The sequence below is a fragment of the Centruroides vittatus genome, unplaced genomic scaffold, assembly GCF_030686945.1.
Source record: "Centruroides vittatus isolate TY-2023 unplaced genomic scaffold, ASM3068694v2 contig_364, whole genome shotgun sequence".
Lineage (NCBI taxonomy): Eukaryota > Metazoa > Arthropoda > Arachnida > Scorpiones > Buthidae > Centruroides > Centruroides vittatus.
Window position 1 is genome coordinate 2,962,125 of NW_027122188.1, and position 18,313 is coordinate 2,980,437.

The 18,313-nt window shown below is 35.4% G+C and overlaps 1 protein-coding gene across 3 annotated transcripts in view; it reads left to right on the forward strand.

Moving 5' to 3' along the window:
* The window catches only part of LOC136975115 (centrosome and spindle pole-associated protein 1-like), an 89,263-nt gene that overhangs the window by 52,051 nt on the left and 18,899 nt on the right, over positions 1-18,313 (forward strand). For all 3 annotated transcript variants that reach the window (XM_067270125.1, XM_067270124.1, XM_067270126.1), the window contains 2 exons: positions 5,227-5,343; positions 12,142-12,244. In XM_067270125.1, coding sequence (XP_067126226.1) covers positions 5,227-5,343; positions 12,142-12,244 — 220 coding nt within the window. The remainder of the gene's footprint in view (positions 1-5,226; positions 5,344-12,141; positions 12,245-18,313) is intronic.

Genomic DNA, 18,313 nt, shown 5'->3' on the forward strand with positions numbered 1-18,313 from the left:
AAGCACGAAGGGAAAGGAAGGGGCTTACTCGATCAATTACTAAATTTGAGGCAAGGAGGAAAGGAATTAGTCAGTGAGTATATCATTAGGACTAAAACCATAATGTCTAGGGCTATCCGGAGTAACCCAAATATCGTGACATTCAAAGATGAGATTATCAAGGAGAGGTTCATCAGGGGATTAGATATAAGTATCCGAAGTCACGTATGTCGCAGGGAACCTGCTACCTTAGAGAAAGCTTTCGAATGCGCTGAAAGGGAGGAAGAGCTAGAAAAGGAATGTAGTAATCCTAGAGACCTCAAAACGGTCTGTTATAACTCCCAAAGCGAAGTGGGTGCTGAATGTACTAGTCCTGAAGTAAACCCTGACAAGACTCCAAAAAATGAGGATCGGTTAGCCAATTTAGAAAAAGGGTTGAAAACCCTGTTCGAAATAGTTTCCAAGATGGCCGAAAACTCGACCCAGACTACTAAGTCGCCTAATATTAACAGCAGACTTTGTTTCGTTTGCAATAGCCCAAATCACTTGGCTAGGAAATGCCCCAAAAGAAATAGTCAGGATTTAAACTAGTCCGGGAACCTGATCAGGGTCAGTGTCGTGTTCCCATCCTCATCTTTAAACTGACCGAATTTTCATGTTCGGAGAGGGGACTCCCATTAATATGTGGCAGGGTAGTGGGGGTAGAGATTAAATTCTTAATTGACTCAGGTGCGGAAAGGTCTTTAGTTGATATAGCGCTGACTCAAAACGCGAAATTGGCTAAGTCCTTCCAGGTTGCAAGAAGGGGTGAGATCACCCATATCAGAGGTATCAACGGCACAATCTCCACATGTAAGGAAGTCCTAAAGGGATCGATAAGCTACAAGGATGAGATAATACCCGCTTCCCTTTGTTGTATGGAATTCCCGGATAGGCTAGAATACCAAGGGATCTTGGGGATGGATGTCATCAACTCAATCCCGTCATTGATAATTGATGGATGTACATTCATCAGTCGTGAAGCTAGAGTATTGAACCATAGTCCTCGCCCATCGATCATGTATTTCGATTGCTTAAGTAGTACTCTGGTTGGCACCGCCATAACTCCAGGAACTACAAAAACGAATGACGAAAATCAGGTGACTCGCGTCCTCGATAAGTATCCCGGTTTGTTTTCGGAGGGGGTCGAAGATTTGAAAGGCACCGATCTTTTTATGCACAGCCCTGAAATAGACACTAACCGGGTAATCAATACCCGTCAATACCGTATTCCGAATTGCTACCTTGCCGAGTTAAAAAAATTGACTGATGCATATCTTAAGGCAGGCATCATAGAGGAAAGCCATTCGGAATGGAATTCCCCCATCCATATTGTGAAGAAAACCTCGGGTGAAATCAGGATGACTTTGGACTTACGTAGGATTAATGACATAACGAAACCACAGGTGTTCCCGCTAAGTAGGGTGGACGAAATACTCACGACCTTCCATGGTAGCAAATACTTTTCCGTAATAGACCTCAAATCCGGTTACTTCCAGATCCCGCTTGACCCCAAGGTTAGGCATATATTTGCATTCACTACCCCTTGGTCCAAATATCAATTAACGCGTATCCCACAAGGGGGGAAGAACAGCGGTCGGTTCTTTCAATATTGTATGTCACGTCTCCTCGCCCCCTTCATCGGAAACAAATGTTATGTATTTCAGGATGATATCATCCTTTTTTCCCCTTCTCTGGAGGAGCATTTAAAACTTCTTGATCAAGTGATAGGGATCTTACATAAGGCAAATCTGAAGCTCCACCCTACCAAAAGCAAATTTTGTGTTAGAGAAATTAAATATTTAGGTCACATCATTAGTAGTGATGGTATATACCCTGACCCAGGCAACGTCGAAGCAATTAAGGAATGTAGAACCCCGCGTAATGTCAAAGAGGTTCGCAGTTTCCTCGGAATGGTCGGTTTTTTCCGCAATTTCATCCCCAATTTTTCCGAGATGGCGCTGCCCATGACTGAACTAACAAAAAAAGGGAAACATTTTGTTTGGGACAGTAATTGTCAGTCCAAGTTTATGAGGTTCAAGGAAGTTTTATCAAACCCCCCCCTTTTGGCACACCCAGATTTCTCTTCTCCATTTGTGCTATATACCGATGCCTCTGATAGTTGGCTAGGTGCCGTTTTGGGACAGCAACGGGATGAAGGCGTGGTCCCACTCGGATATTATAGCAGGAAGTTTAGGGGACCGGAATTGAGGTATTCAACGATCGAGAAGGAGTGCCTTGCGATTATTCTCTCTCTCCGGCACTTCAAATCGATAGTTCTAGGTCACGAAGTTTCTGTATATTCGGATCATAAGCCCTTATCTTACTTGAGGAGTATGAATAATCACAACGACAGATTAATGAGATGGGCCTTAGAATTGACGAATTACGATGTTACGATAGCTCATGTTAGGGGTAAACACAATCCGGTGGCCGACCTTTTGTCACGCCCGATATGTTGCGGAGAGAGACCTAACTTGGTCAACCAGTGTTTAGATGTGCATAGTCCCAGTTTCCACCATAGAGTAGTGGAATCACAAATGGAAGACGATTTTTTAAAAAAAATGAAACTAGGTCTTGCGAAGGCTCAAAGGAACATGCATCAGGGTCTTGCCGGAAAGGGTGTCCAGCCAGAATTCCAGTTGGAAGGAGGTGTGTTGGTCCACATTAAACCGGGAAGATATGGCCTATATAACTGGAAGCGGATATGTGTAGGTCAGAAAATGGGTGAAGAGGTTGTTAGAGCGTTCCATGAGTCGGGCCTTGGGGGGCACTTGGGCATAGAGAAGACTTGTAATACCGTTGACAGGCATTACTACATACGGGGTCTACAATCGGTAGTCCGATCGGTAGTGAGGGTGTGTAGGACATGTCAGAGGTTTAATTTACACAAGGGAAAGGAGCCGTTCCAAGAAACAGAGTTAGCTGGCTTCCCTTTTCAGAAGGTAGCTATAGATATAGTCGGCCCACTCATGGTTACTCCCAGCGGAAATCGGTACATTCTATCTATCATTGACGTTTTCACCAGGTATTCTGAAGCAATTCCTATTAAGGACCAGACTGCAAAGAACGTAGCAGACGCCATATTCCAGCATGTGATATGCCGTTACGGTTGCCCCGAAATTATTATCTCAGACCGGGGGGCTAATTTCACTTCTTCCACGTTTCAGGAATTATGTGGCATACTCCGTATCAAACATAAAATCACTACTGCTTACCGTCCGTGTGCGAACTCGGTTTGTGAGCGGTTTAATAAGTCTATATGTAGTATTATAGCTCGGATCTCCAGAGGAAGTAATGGGAAGTGGGATGAGCATCTTGCTCAGGCAGTGTTTGCTTATAATAACGCCACTCATGCATCCACCGGCGAATCCCCTGCCTTCCTTCTCTTCGGTTTTGACCCCAGGTTACCTCAGGTCTTTCCGACGGGCGTGCCGGCCCACCATAATTTGCATGATTATCGGAGGGAGCTGTTAGAAAAATTGAACACTGTTCGTAACTTGGCTTATTCACGGAGCAGGCAAAACAACTTAAAGAATAGGGAGCGGTGCAATATAAAAAGGAAAGGGCGTGGCTTTAGTGTTGGTGAGAGAGTGTGGCTGTTACGCAAGCACCAGGGTAGGAAGTTCGGAAAATTTTCCCCTAAGTATTCGGGTCCTTTCCGTATTACGAGAATTTTAGGTCCAGTAACCGCAGAGTTGGGTGGTAGTGATGGAAAGAAAAATTGTATTGTGCATTTCGATCGTTTGAAACCATATTATTCATATGCTGTATATAAAGGTCGAAACCATTACCGACCCAACAACAATGATTCCCCGGATATGTCTGATGATGATGGAGGTGATGAGATTGCATTACAGTACAGGAGACAGCCGATGATACCTATCAGGCGGCAAGAAGACGATGCATCACCAGAGAATCCCCTTGAATCGGATGACGAGCATCAAGCTGTTCCCGCAAGCGAGGGTCGATACCACCTTCGGAAAAGGAGAGTAGATTACTACAAACTCCATCATGGACTTTGAGCCTTTCCGATGGGGCGTATGTGGCTGTACGCCATATTTTTGTACATATGAATTTTAGATTTAATTAGTTTTAATAATTTTCTCTCCTTCTTAACCCTTCTTTCTAATTTCCTTTGTCCATTGTTCTGGCTTCTGGGAACGCGGGCTTCCCACTCCCCACCCACCAGGGGGTCGTGTGGAACAAAGAGTTCGAGTGGAGGACGAGTAAAATCTGGGTCATCGAAGAGTCACTTTTTCTCCGGCCGGACACGAGGAAGCACGGACGAGAACGGCGAGCTCGTGAGACGGAATTCTACGAGGGCCGAATAGAGAGCCGTGAGGTGAGGATCCGGACCGTAGAGTCAAAGACACTGACAAGAAATTATCCTAAAAGGTATTTTTACAACGTTGACGAACCCAGAGATACGCAGAATAAACCACCAGCCGGAATCGGAGTTCAGCGAGAACAAGGGTACCCCTACTATCCTATCAATTCTTCTCACTTCCTACTTTTATACTTTTCTATCCTTTTAGGTTTAAGTTAGTTAAGAATCGCGCGGGTTTTATTGTTACAATCGGACAACAAGAGAAATTGGACTGAGGGAATCCACAAAGAACTTATTTGTATATATTATTAATCGCGAAATTAAATTTGTTTTAATTGAATTCACGTGTCTGTGTATTCCTATCGCGCTTCACACTTTACAAGATAACTCGACACATTTTCACTTTCCCTTGGGGTGTTGACTTATGCGGAGTCGACTGTAATTTGATTTCTTTTTATTTATACATATAATTTGACAATTTGATAAAAAAAGAGTTACTGTTTTGTTTAGATGTTAAGAAAAAATTTAACACTAACAAATATAAAATACTATATATCTTCTGTAATTCTATTTTGCTTTTTTTTCTTTTTTATAAAACCAACTATTTATTTAAGTTGCCAATCAGTATAATTAGCTTGTTTTTCGCTTACTAATTTTAAATTAGATGATATAAATTTATTTTTTATGAAAAATAATGGATGATTTACATTTCATTAAACTAACAGGAATAATAATATTTTTAAGTTGTTGAACATAAGAATTGAATACTGATTTTCTAACTATACATGTAATTATTATGAACAACTCAATAGTTGATCCACTAATAATTTAAATATTTAAATTATGCAGTAAGATTAATGGAGTACTGTTAATTTTAGTTAAGGAAGAAACAAGAAAGACTTTGGCAGATCCAAGAACAACAAAAAAAAGAAGCTGAAGAAGCAAGAAAATTAGCTTATCAGAAAAAGTTCGAAGAAGCAGAGAAAATGAAAATGGTTATTAAATTAATTTTTTTTTGTTATTGTTTTTATTATAGTGTTTATTAATCAGTTATCAACATTAACATTAAAGTTTTTAATAATTTTCTGCTTCTAACTTACGAAATATCACATTGATTTCCAGAGCAATCTTTTATTAAATACAATTTACAGATTTCTTAAAAAGGGTTGAAGTATAATATAAGACATTTTTCTCTTATTTGCAAAATACATTTCAGACCAGAGATAAATACAGTACTCTAAAATGCACTTTTAGAAATATCATAAAATGCAACAGTTCCCACAGAATAGAAAAATTGTAATCCTCTATAAATTCACAAAATTAATTAACCTTATAATTTAAACATTTATAAGAGCAGAAAATATATGAAATTAAAAACATTTATTGTTAAAAACTCAGATATTTTATCAACTTTCTATTTAACCCTTTAGTAGACCTTTTTTCCTGTGACTTTAACCAATTAGTGCAAATTTTGTTATGCTGATTTACAAGTGGATATTTCAGACCTCTGCCCCACATATATAATTGGGTGAAAAGCCAAACAAAACTGAGGACAGGCATCTAAACTAAACTTTTTTGTTGGCTTTCATTTTTTGAGTTTTTTCATTCATATATTAATTTACATTTTTGTCAAAATTTTGCTGGATTTTATTGGTGTCAAGTGTATTGCTTAATCTTCATTAACCAAAAGGAAGCTATTTTAATTTTTTAAATTTATGGGTTAGCATCCTTTTTATCTCTCTTGAACTCTGTAGATGGATAAAATTATCTGACTGTGAAACAAATTATTGTACAAATTCAAGGAGCATGTTTTCTCTTGATATATTGTAGAACATTGCTACTTCCATTCTCTTACTTGCATAATTCTCATGGTTCATGAGATATTATTGACTGGGGTCATACTCCTAGCAATTCCTAAAGATAAACTGTTCATGCTCATAACTATAAATCCTTGCAGAAGTGAAATTTAAAGATGTAAGTTTGAAAAAGAAAATTTGTTAAACGTTATGCAATTAGCTATTGCAAACTCTAATTATCCAAACTTCAGGTATATCCATACCTGGATAGCTTTCTCAAATACATTCTTGCAATGATACAGATAGGTCATTTTCAACTTTTGAAGTTTAATTCAGATATTTTCTGGAGACTCAGGACAATGCATAAGCAAATACTTTGGTACTTTAGATAAAGTAGCAAAATTAGCTGCTTGAACTTCATAATAATGTTTAAGTACAGCAAAATATAAATTAATGGAGATTGCTTGAGATTATTCATTGAATACAGTTCTAGATTATAATCTTAATTTTTACAGAACTTTAGTTTTTCTCTTTCTTATATCTCACAAATACTCAAACCAATAATGAGAATCAAATACAAGTTTATTTTACTTGCATAAACAACAACCACAAAGTCAGCAAGAAATCAGTAATCTTCTTTTATTTCTGATAAAAAAAATTTCTGTCCTTACAATATTTTATCAAAAATAAAAGAAAAGATTACTGATTTCTTGCTGACTTTGTGGTTGTTTATGCAAGTAAAATAAACTTTTACTTGATAAAAAATTGCCAGGACAGAAATTTTTTATCAAATGTATTTATTTTTTAGTATTGTGCCATTGCAAGAGGGATCGTTTAATGCTTATATATTGAGGCAAATGAGTAACCTCAAATAAAAAGTTGACTCCACCAAAGAATTGTTATTGTTGAGACACGCACGTGGTGATTTATGATCTAACAAAGAGATACCAGGAAATAAAATAAAAACCCCTTTTTATTTTTTTTTTTTTATTTACACCCGTGGTCTGTACAATAATCAGGATTCTTACAAATTCCGATGCTCCTCGTAATCCGTTCGCACTCTTGTACGATCAATTAACACCAAACCCAGACAGAACTCGTTGACGCGATCCCCGCGACAAAAATAAAGATACGAAATCAATATAAATTTTACCGCGGTACAAAGAAGTCTTATACTTAAAAACTAAACTACTTATGCTAACAAACAAAGAGAGAAGAAGGTGAAGGATAGAGAATAGGATGAGACAAGAAGGGTACCCAAAATTGATGAACACTCTGTTGGTGGTGGTAGCCGAAATATTTCTTTCTTGAGGGTTGAGGAAAAACGATGTATATTCTTCTATTAAAAACCTTCCTATTACTTTCAGAAGTCCTGAGATAGAAATATTCAGTCTTAGCTTGGCTAATGTCTCTCCAACTGATGCTAAAACAGTCTGGAGAACACTACACTGCGTCTTCTTCCTCCGACGCCCCAGCCAAAAGTAGCTTATCCTCTCTTACTTTTACCCTCAGGGTTACCACCTTTCTTTTGTTTTCGAAGTAGGTGACTCACCACCCATATTAAGAAGATTCTAGAAGTTGAAAGACAAAAGAATCGAGAACAAAGAAGGAAGAAAGTATAGAAATATGTACATATATAATAGAAATATACAGATAAATACTGGTGTACTACCACATTATATTCCTCATGTGCATGTGAAAGGACAAGTGAGAAGACAATTTTTTTTTGTAATGTCTATTTAAGAATTTTTCTTAAATCTTGTAAATTTTCTTTTATTGTTTATGTATTATTTCATTTACTTTATAATTTTTAAAATTAATATAACAAAAATATTAAATAATGTTCATGCTTGGCATATGCTTCTTTGCACTGTAATTTAAACATGAATAGAAACCAATTAAAACACTATTGAAAATAAATATTTTAAAACAGATATTTATTAAATCTATTAAAAAGGATAAGAGCAATTACTCTTAACTTTTTTATATTTACCAAATACTTATGTAAAAAACTAACAGTTTCAACTGCTTTAATCACTTAATTTTACTTTCCTGGCTTTGTTATATATGTTACTGTGAAAGACCAATATCTGGTAAATGTCAAGATTCTCCGGTGAATGTCAGCACTCACACAGTCGTTTTGTGTATGTACGAAATATTTGCTAAATATCATTACATCGGCAAATGTCGACATTCAGCATGCACTGATGAATGCACTGCTGAATAAAAATATTTTTACAACTGCATTTAATTGTGGAACACTTCTTTTTGCAATCACAGTGTGTATAGCCTTGCCTTCCACTTCTCAAATTAGTTGCAGCTGCTTCTCTCAGGGACAAATCTTACCTAACCTAACCAACCTAACCTAACATTGCATGCACCAACAAACCTGGCATAAGACTGACAAACAGCAGTGTTCGAGAGTATAACAAATAGATGCGGCTTGTCATTTTGACCTCCATCAAAGCTTATCTGTGCTTGTCTACATACACCGGCAATTGTTCGAATGTATAATAATATAACCAAATATTCAGTCTTTCACTGATGTATTTTGTATGTGTTGACATTCACCGGAGAATATTGACATTCACCGGAGAATATTGACATTCTCTAATTTCGGTCTTTCTCGGTGACATATACAACAGAGGGAAAGTATGTCGATTGGTCAAAAAATAACCCCAAGATTTTTACATTTTTGGACTCTGGACCTTGAAACGTCAAAAAAATGCGAACTAATTTGGAGGATTTTTCTGTATGTATTGATGTTTGTATGTGTATGGGACATGATTTTTTTGTTCACTCTCTTTGAATCCTGTGCTATTTGTTTAAAATTTCTGAAATTTTGCAAAGAGGTTTGTTTATTAAGGGATTGATGCTATTAACTTTTGGTGATTAAAGATTGAGGGAGTGGAGATATAAAGGAAATTGTGTGCATCTCTAGTAGAGTTGGACTTAATGACAATTTTGCTTGTTATCAGCATTTACAATTTTTTTTTATAAAACTTATTTCTACCCTCAAAATTAAGCTTTTTTCTATTATATAATAGTTGAAAATATAAAAAGTTTTTTAATAAGATATCATAACAGATAGCACTACCAAATGTTTGTGGGAAAGTTAAGCAACCCATTGTTACATTTAAAAGTTTGGTAACAAGTTCTAAAACATGAGTATTACATGCATATTATATATATATATATGACTCTGCCAATTTACAAACAAGATTTAAGAAAAATTCTTAAACAGACAATACAAAAAATTGTCTTCTCACTTGCCCTTTCACACGCACATGAGGAATATAACAATTCTATGGCAGAGTCAATTTTTTGGAAATGTAATATGTATATGAGTTTTTTTTAAAAAGTTTCCAAATATATATCTTAATGTACCATAATACAATTAAATATATTGTTAAAATTGTTTGCACATTTTTGTGCAAAGTCATAAGACATTATTTAGTTGTGGATAGAACAACAGCAATAGATAAGGCGTGTCCAAAGTGAAGAGAGACAATCAAATCTCATCTTAGAACTTTAGAACATCTGCAGATACATCTGTATACAATGTAAAAAGTTGTGCAATATGCAGGAGGTGCAATTGCAAACTTTATTTCTATGAAAAATGTACAGAGCTGAAAAGAAGTCTAGCAAAATTCATAATTTCATATTACAAATCTTATGGATGAAAAGCAACAGTTTTATCACTTTTTGGAAGAAGTCAGAAAGACAATCATTTATTGTATCATTGAACAAGAATGGAATTGAGAATTACAAGCTTCAAACTGGGTATTCAGGGACACTAAAAACAAAAAACAATGAAAACAAAGTAAAAGCTTTGCTTCATAAGTACCATCAATGTCTGTAAGAACTGCAGCCCAGAAATTGAAAATTCTGAGGTTCTACAATATCATGTATTAAAACAAAGAAGCTGGGGATAAAGGCACATATAAAATGTGTACCCAAGTACTCAGGTCAGGAAATCTAAGCAAAGCCAGGATGTTGCAGAGTGTATGAAAAATCTTTGAAGAAAATCCTCATTATTGACAATGAAATGTATGTTCCTTTCATTCCTTCAGATGTACCAGGCAAGGAGTATTATCATGCAGAAGACCCAAAAGAAGTCACCTATGATGAAAAAGTCAGATCTCAAGCTAAATTTTACAAACTGTTTATCTCATCTGGGAAGCAACAGCCCATTATGCAACAGCATGGCAACAGCCCATTATGCAAGCAAAATCACCAATACTTTAAAAGAAGAAAATATAAATTTTGTACAGAAGATGAAAAACACTCCTAATGTTTTACAGACAAGAGATGTCAAAAGATTTTGGGCACTCTGCAAAAAGAATATGGAAAATGAAAGTTGCAACCAAAAAATTTGAGAGGATTTTGCAAATTTGGCAAAATATCAGCAATAAGATGTCAAAGGAATCCTGAAAAGCTGTGATGGACAAAGCTGCAAGAAAACTTTGAGAAATAGCATATAAGGGTGTTAATTGCAACTAATTGAATTTCTAAAGAAAGTAGATAACTTGTATGTTCCATAAAAGTGATAATTTTATCATAACAACATTTCATTTTAAATCTACAGAAATCGAATTTTTATCTCCCTTCACTTTAGACATGCCTTACTTATAATACTTTCGAATCTAATTACAGAGGAATTGCTTTTAGCCCTTGGTATAATTAAATAAAATAAAATATCTACTAATGTGAGGTACATATTTTATTTAATTTAACTTTCAAATTACAGGATATCCCAAAAAAAAATGTATACACACTTTAAATAAGTATAAAGTCAGTGTTTATTAAAATACATTTCATTTTTAAAATGTAATAGAATCTACAGACATTAATTGTTTTGTCAATGCCTGTTTTCAAACTGATGTCCATTCTGGCACTGCTGACAATGTGAAGCAATGGAATTGCAAATATCACGAAATATTTTGTTTGATATTTGTGTACATTCTTGTTTAATGGCTGCTTTCAATTCAGTAACTGTTGCAGGTTTCATAACGTAGACTTTGTCTTTTAAGTATCCCCATAAAAAAAAAGTCTAAGTGGTATGAGGTCTGGTGAACACAGAGGGTATTCTACGAAAGCCCTTCGTGTTTGGCAAGATCTCATCAAAGTAGGATCTAACATCATAATGCATAACATAGTGTGGGGATGCCCATCTTCAAACTTATCTGTAATTCGAGTGGCAGTAAGTCAGGTTAGTGAATCTGTTTGAAACTCCCTCCTAAACTGTCTTTGCACTTCAACTGTGCTTTCACACTTCCAGTAGCATTTTAGAATGAATTTCCTTTGTTCAAAGTTTAGTCTGACTTTCATTATTAATTCTAATGAGTTTAACCTGGAAATAAAAAAAAAACATTAATTGAGCTATCAGCTGTTAAAGTGTGTATACATTTTTTTGGGACATTGTGTATTTTGTGAATATTTGATAAATGGATAATTTTATCATAACAACATTTCATTTTAAATCTACAGAAATCAAATTTTTATCTCCCTTCACTTTTTATCTCTCATTTATATATATCCATTGAATGAATAATATAAAAAATTTATGTTCAAATATTAAATATTTTTATAAATTGTTTTATTATTTTGTAATTGAAAATTAAACGTAATTATTTTAACAACATCTATTTATTATGCATCTTATGATAATTAAAAATGTATGATTATTCAGTTTAAATATAATATAGATAATCAGATTTTTACAACAAGTTTGAATTTATTTCTTCTTAATATAGTAAATTTTAAATTGAGCAAATGAGAATTTACTATATTACTTTTACTTCATTTATTTTATATTTTATTATCTTTGTTTTATTTTTACATGAATTATTATATAGGCCTATTTATTGTATACAGAGGCTCTTATTGTCTTTGTGACATTGCCTGTAATTTTGAATTTAAAGAAAGTTAATTAAATGTTTAAAATTTTGAGTTTTTATCTTATATACTAAACCAATTTATAATTTTTCAATTCAGATGACCAATTTAACTTCAGTTTCACCAAATGTTCAACCACCAAAAATGCCACCAAAAATTGAAGCTCCACCTCCAGCACCTCAAAGACCTCCGTCACCACCAGGTATAATACTGAGAAATTATAAATCATATTAATGTTTTCAATATAAATTATATTTAATATGTTTAAAAATATATATTAAAAAATAAAGCATGAAATTTTGTTTCAGAAATTAAATAGTTAACAAAATGGTTCTTTTACATATAACTTTTACTTCATTTAATAAAACCTAAATAATCATTTTTGACAATATTTTCAATAAAATTATATGTTAAATAAAAGATTTTTATAATTAATTTAACTATAATTAACTTATAGTTACTATAATTTCAATTAGACCTCATATTTAAGACCATTATAGCATTGCAAAAGATCTTGCTTTAGATTTATGGATCCAGAAAGGAGTGGAATTATATAAAATATGTATATATAATCATTTTGCACTACTCTATTTTTTCCTGATAGAAATGTTGGATTCAATGATTGAAGTTAGTGTTAAATATTGTATAACATTGATACATACATCTCATTGTGTTGTGCTGATGTTTTTAAATATTTTTCCTGTTGTGTAATAAAAGTAGTGTTACCACCCGTCCGGTTTTCACCCGGACAGTCCAGGAATTGACTCACTGTCTGGGTGAACTATTAATTTTGTCCGGGAATTTCGTAGAAATTGTGAAATTATGATGAAACAAAGTTCTTGCAAATATTTTTATAAATTTACATCATTTGAACAACGAAAGACTTCACACTCACTGAAACTCATCTGCCATTCCGCCATGTTACTCTGTTTATGCTGACGTGTGACGCGCAACCTGCCTCTTGACTTTTTTTGTTTGCTTGTATGTTACTCCTACGCAAGTCCCTAGTTCCTAACTGTAACTGATTTAGGACCAGCATGCACATTATTCTTTGCACTGTAAAATGACAATGCGCATGCGTCAGGAACTTCTGTTCAAACAAACCTGACCTGCTGTACGGGTCAGTGATTTTGTAAAGGTGGCAACACTAAATAATAGGTTGGTAGTGCTGTTGATCCCTCAGGGAACTGTTGGCAACAGTGACCTTGTTTTACTCTCTCCTTTTTAGCGCTGACCTTCCATGAGTCAAGTTAGTGTTGTCATTTGTGCAATCTTTGTTCCTTTGTCCCATAACCAGTTACGTGAGTCTAACCAGTTTCTCTAACTTCTGAAAGCAAACATTCTAGTCTAACAAGAAATGTTGCATTCAAATAATCGAAAAGAGTATGAATTTACACAAATAGAGTTGTCATTAGAACATTTGAAATCAATTAACCTAAGGCTGTCTATTAATTATATGTACAGTTTAAGATCACAAAAAGTACATCATTATATGCAATAAGGGAGGAGGTCAAGCATTTGTACACATGCACACACCAGTTACAGAATAACAATTGTAACATTTTGAAGTTCAGTAGTTAATAGTCCCCCTCAAATGGTTTTTCTTTTTTAAATGTTGCCAGTTTTTTTGATTTTTAGTAGTTACAATATACTGCTGTAATTGTTCCTACTACAAATCTATAAAATCATAGAATATACAGAATGTTGCAGAATTTTTTGGCCAAATTCCACAAGCGTATAGAGGATAAAAACACAAATAAAAAAGTTGACAGCTGGTTTTTGATCTGAATCTTAATTGCAAGTCATTAAACATCAAAGTGTAGTGATGTCATTTCCATTTTTTAAATCAATGTAATGTATCAGAAATTAAATTCCTTTATCAATCACAATTCCTTTATTAAACAGCTCATTTTTTTAGTTAATTCCTTTTAATTTAATTAATTTATCTAGTCAAAAGTACCTTTGCAGCTTTTCATCAGTGTCTTTGAAAAACAGGGAGAACAAGATCCATACAAACTTCATATATGGAGGAATGTTATTGCTAGAATTGGTGAGAATCTAGTACAAGACAAATAGCTAGAATAAATGACTTTGAGTTATTTCGGTTTGAGTTAACCAGGTTCCACTGTATTAGTTAATATTTTAAGAAATATTAATTGACTTCGGTTAACATCAATTGATATTTTTGGTAGGGCTTTCTTAATTTGCAAGTTTTGTTGTCAGCTATTATCATCTGCCTTAAATACTAGACTTATTATACCAGTTGTAAAGGAATTATTGTATATTCAGGAAGTAATCCTTTTTTATTATTAATTCATTGACACATGAAGGGAATGCATTTCAGACATTTGTTTTGGTTTGTAGTGCTATGCGACTATGTATTATTATTATTATTATATTTTTTTCGGTTTCCTTTTTGTATATATCGGGTTTTCTTGGTTTGTACCATGTTGCGTCGATTTTTGTGATGATGTCACCATAGTGTACGTGAAGAACCTCCTGATTGGTCCAGAGTGGGACAGTAAATGCAGCGGACTTCCGGAGAGCAGGAAATATAAATTGAGGAACTTCATGTTTTAGGACACTTTTTGGTTCCTGGTTGCAGTGTTCTGGCCACGTGTGGACACAAGATCGAGGCGCCGAGTGCGGGAGGTCCGAGAACGGGAGGAAGACGAGATAGGAAAATCCGTTCGCATCCAACCGAGGACAATGCAACAGTGGAATACAACTTAGTCAAGAGATAAACGACTGGTGGAGGACTCGTCCTACCAGATTAGTTTTTGTTTCAATTATCTGTACGCGGTGTAAAATTGTTGTGAGTAATATTAGTTTGTAATTTTATTTTTCTCCTTGTTACGCGCCATTCGTCGCCCTATTTTTCTACTTGTTATTAAACTTTCCGAAACCCGAAGGAGGAAAGAGAGGAAGCGTGTAAACATATGTGGCAATTGATTATATACTCGTGTATCACCTGCCCCTTGTCAAAATTGTGATAGTCCGCGTTGTATGTAATTATCGCTATTGTATTAAAACTGAATTAATTTAAAAGACAAATACTTGTTAAGCCGACTTGTTCGTTTTTTTTTTCTTGTCTAGCTCTGCAGACTTCGTTCTACAGGGGTATTTACAGGTTCCTCATCACCCTGACAATGAAACTTGTAAACAAATAATGGTGTAAGGAGTTGATTTTGACCCATTTTATTTTGTATAGGGATTATTTTTTAGTTCATTTTCTTATACTGTAATAAAGAGAAAACAACACCTTTCTTTCAAAAATTCCAGCAAACTTTAATCATATAAAAACGTTTTCAACTGATTTCATCAGTCTTCTTCAGTTACTCGAACAAAAAAATAAAAAGAACGAACTAATAATTCAAATTTACAAAATCATGAAAATAGAAAGAATTTTCGTGATTGCGCAGACTATGTAAAAAACGATATACTGAAAAACGGTAAAAAATGCAGATTCTTGACAAACCATATATAATATCCCATTCTTACGTTATCCAATGAACGATTTCCAAGCAGATGACAGCCCATCTGAGTCTCTGTGGTTGATGCAATGGGACGTTAATTGTGCCCTGTACATTTCTAATTTCTCCATATGTCTAACGGCCTGTTTAGACCTAGTGGCTTTTATGATGGAAGAACTATCCCAGTGTACCGTGATCTCCTGTTGCTTAGCAAATGCTGCTAGTACTGTGCTGTCAATGGTCCTATTAACAGATTGCTTATGTTCTTTTATTCTCTGTTGTAAACTATGCAAGGTGGCCCCAATGTACACCAGATCGGACTTAAAACGTTGGTCCCTGATTGGAATCGAGTACACTCCCGTTAGTTCATTTGGTTTCCCTTTCCTCTTATCGTTCCTTAATAGATGGTATACCGTCGGGTTGCATCTATATACTATGCATAAGTTCCTTTCTTTGGACACCTTCCTAACAATCTTGTTAATAAACGGAATATAGTCCATGACCACTGTTTTTCGCTGCTCAGTTCTGTGTGGTTGTTGTTTACGTCTCTGCATATTCGTAATTAGCTGGTTTACGACCTTTCTCTGATAACCAAACTGTGTTGCTATGCTTCTTACGTACTCCAACTTCTTGTATGTGTCGCAAATATTTGAGCAATGTGTGTAAGCTCGTTTTACCCATGCTCGCAAAGCCGCTAACTTAAATTGGTCAGGATCTACAGAGTTTTTGGGTATGATGCTAGGTTGATATACCGGTTTTTTGAAGATATTTGTCTGTATCGCTCCTGTTAAATTTCTTTCCTGTCATTACCTGTGCGTGTAGCAATGATTTGTATTATGTAACCTTTGTATTATTTTTTCTTATATAAATAAACGGCCATGATGTGGCGCCTCTAGGGAGCCCGCCACTGTTCGGTTTGGTATAACTTTGCAACGGACCAACGTAGTCGTGTACGATTTTTTAAACTTATTTGTAAGGTATCCTGCTCACTATCTGCGAACACATAACTTGCAACAGTGATAAATTTAACAGGTTATGGGCCCAGACACAGGTATTTACTGAGTGAATAGTGAGACAGAGTTTTATTTTACGTAACGGGTTTATTTAGCGTACGTGTACAAGAACAAAGACAAGATGGCCGACAGTGTGAAAACGGTTATCACGAAGTTGAACAGGAGTAATTATCCGGCTTGGAGGTTTAAAATGGAGCTGCTACTTATTGACAGTGACTTATGGGATGTTGTATGCAATCCACCACCTGAGCCACAGACGAATGAATGGAAACTAAAAGATGGAAAAGCAAGAAGTAAAATCGGACTCATGGTAGAAGATTCGCAATTACAGCTCATCAAAAAGGCAAAAACTTCAAAGGAAATGTGGGAATCGTTAGAAAAACATCATCGAAGATCAACACTTACACAAAAAGTAAGTCTGTATAAGAAATTATTTCACTTAAAGTATGAAGAGGGGCAGGATATGGAAAGACATTTAAATAGTATAGAGGATTTAGTAGATGAGTTAACCGCTTCGGGAGAACAAATGAGTGACAGACTCATGGGAATTCTTATGTTGGGAAGTTTGCCTGATAGTTATAATACATTAACGACTGCCCTTGAGGCAAGAGCAGATACGGACCTCACTCTTGGATTCGTAAAGATTAAGATCATGGAAGAGTATGAGAAGCAATCAAGAGGATCGATTGGACATACCATGAATACGGATGAAGCCACGGCTTTGAAAACAATGGTCCGTAAACAGAAAACCGGATGTTACTATTGTGGGGGTCCCCATTTGAAAAGAGATTGTCCTGAATTGGGCAGAGGAAAGAAAAAGAAAGAATACAAAGTAAAATTAACTGAAGTCCAGGAAGAGTATGATCCGTTGGACAATGATGAAACATACGAATGCCACTCTGCATGTGTGAGCGCACAAAATATGCCATTAAGTATGAAACAATGCCTTGCTGTGAAGACTACAAGGGATTGGTATGTTGATTCAGCAGCAACAGCTGACATGACAAACAACAGGAACTTCTTCAGAAAGTTGAACAACAACAACCGTGAAATTGTTCGTGTGGCTGATGGAAGAGAAGTGCCTGCAAGCGGAGTTGGACATGGTGAACTAGTTTGTAATGAAGATAGTTCAAATGGCAAGTTAAAATTAGATAATGTGTTATATGTACCACAATTAAATGGGAATTTATTGTCGGTCTTAAAAATGATGCAAAGAGGTTATGATGTGTATTTCGACAGCAAAACAATGCAGTGCTACATAAAACGAGATGGCAAGACACATGCAAAGGCTGAGCTTCGGGGATCACTATTTGTGTTGAGCCAACACAATGCTTTACAAGTATTATCCATGCCCAAGAAACAGTGCGTACATCTGTGGCACTTGAGGTGTGGCCACCGTGATCCATCTGTAATGCGTTATATGGCTGCCGAAAGTGTCGAGGGTATGAAAATTAATGAGTGCGGGTGCACTGTGGGATGCGAAAGTTGCATGAAAAATAAAACGCCGCGGAAACCATTTCCAAAAGAATCGATGAATAGAAGTAGTACAAAGCTTGAGCTCTTGCACAGTGACTTGTGTGGACCCATGCAAGTGAGAACCCCTGGTGGAAATAGATATTACATAACGATTATAGATGATTATACTGGTTATACCAAAGTTTATCTGTTGAAGCACAAGACCGAGGCTAATGTAAAAATAAAGGAATATGTAAATTATGTTGAAACACAAATGGGATGCAAGGTGAAAAAGTTCCGATCTGATAGAGGAACTGAGTACATGAATGA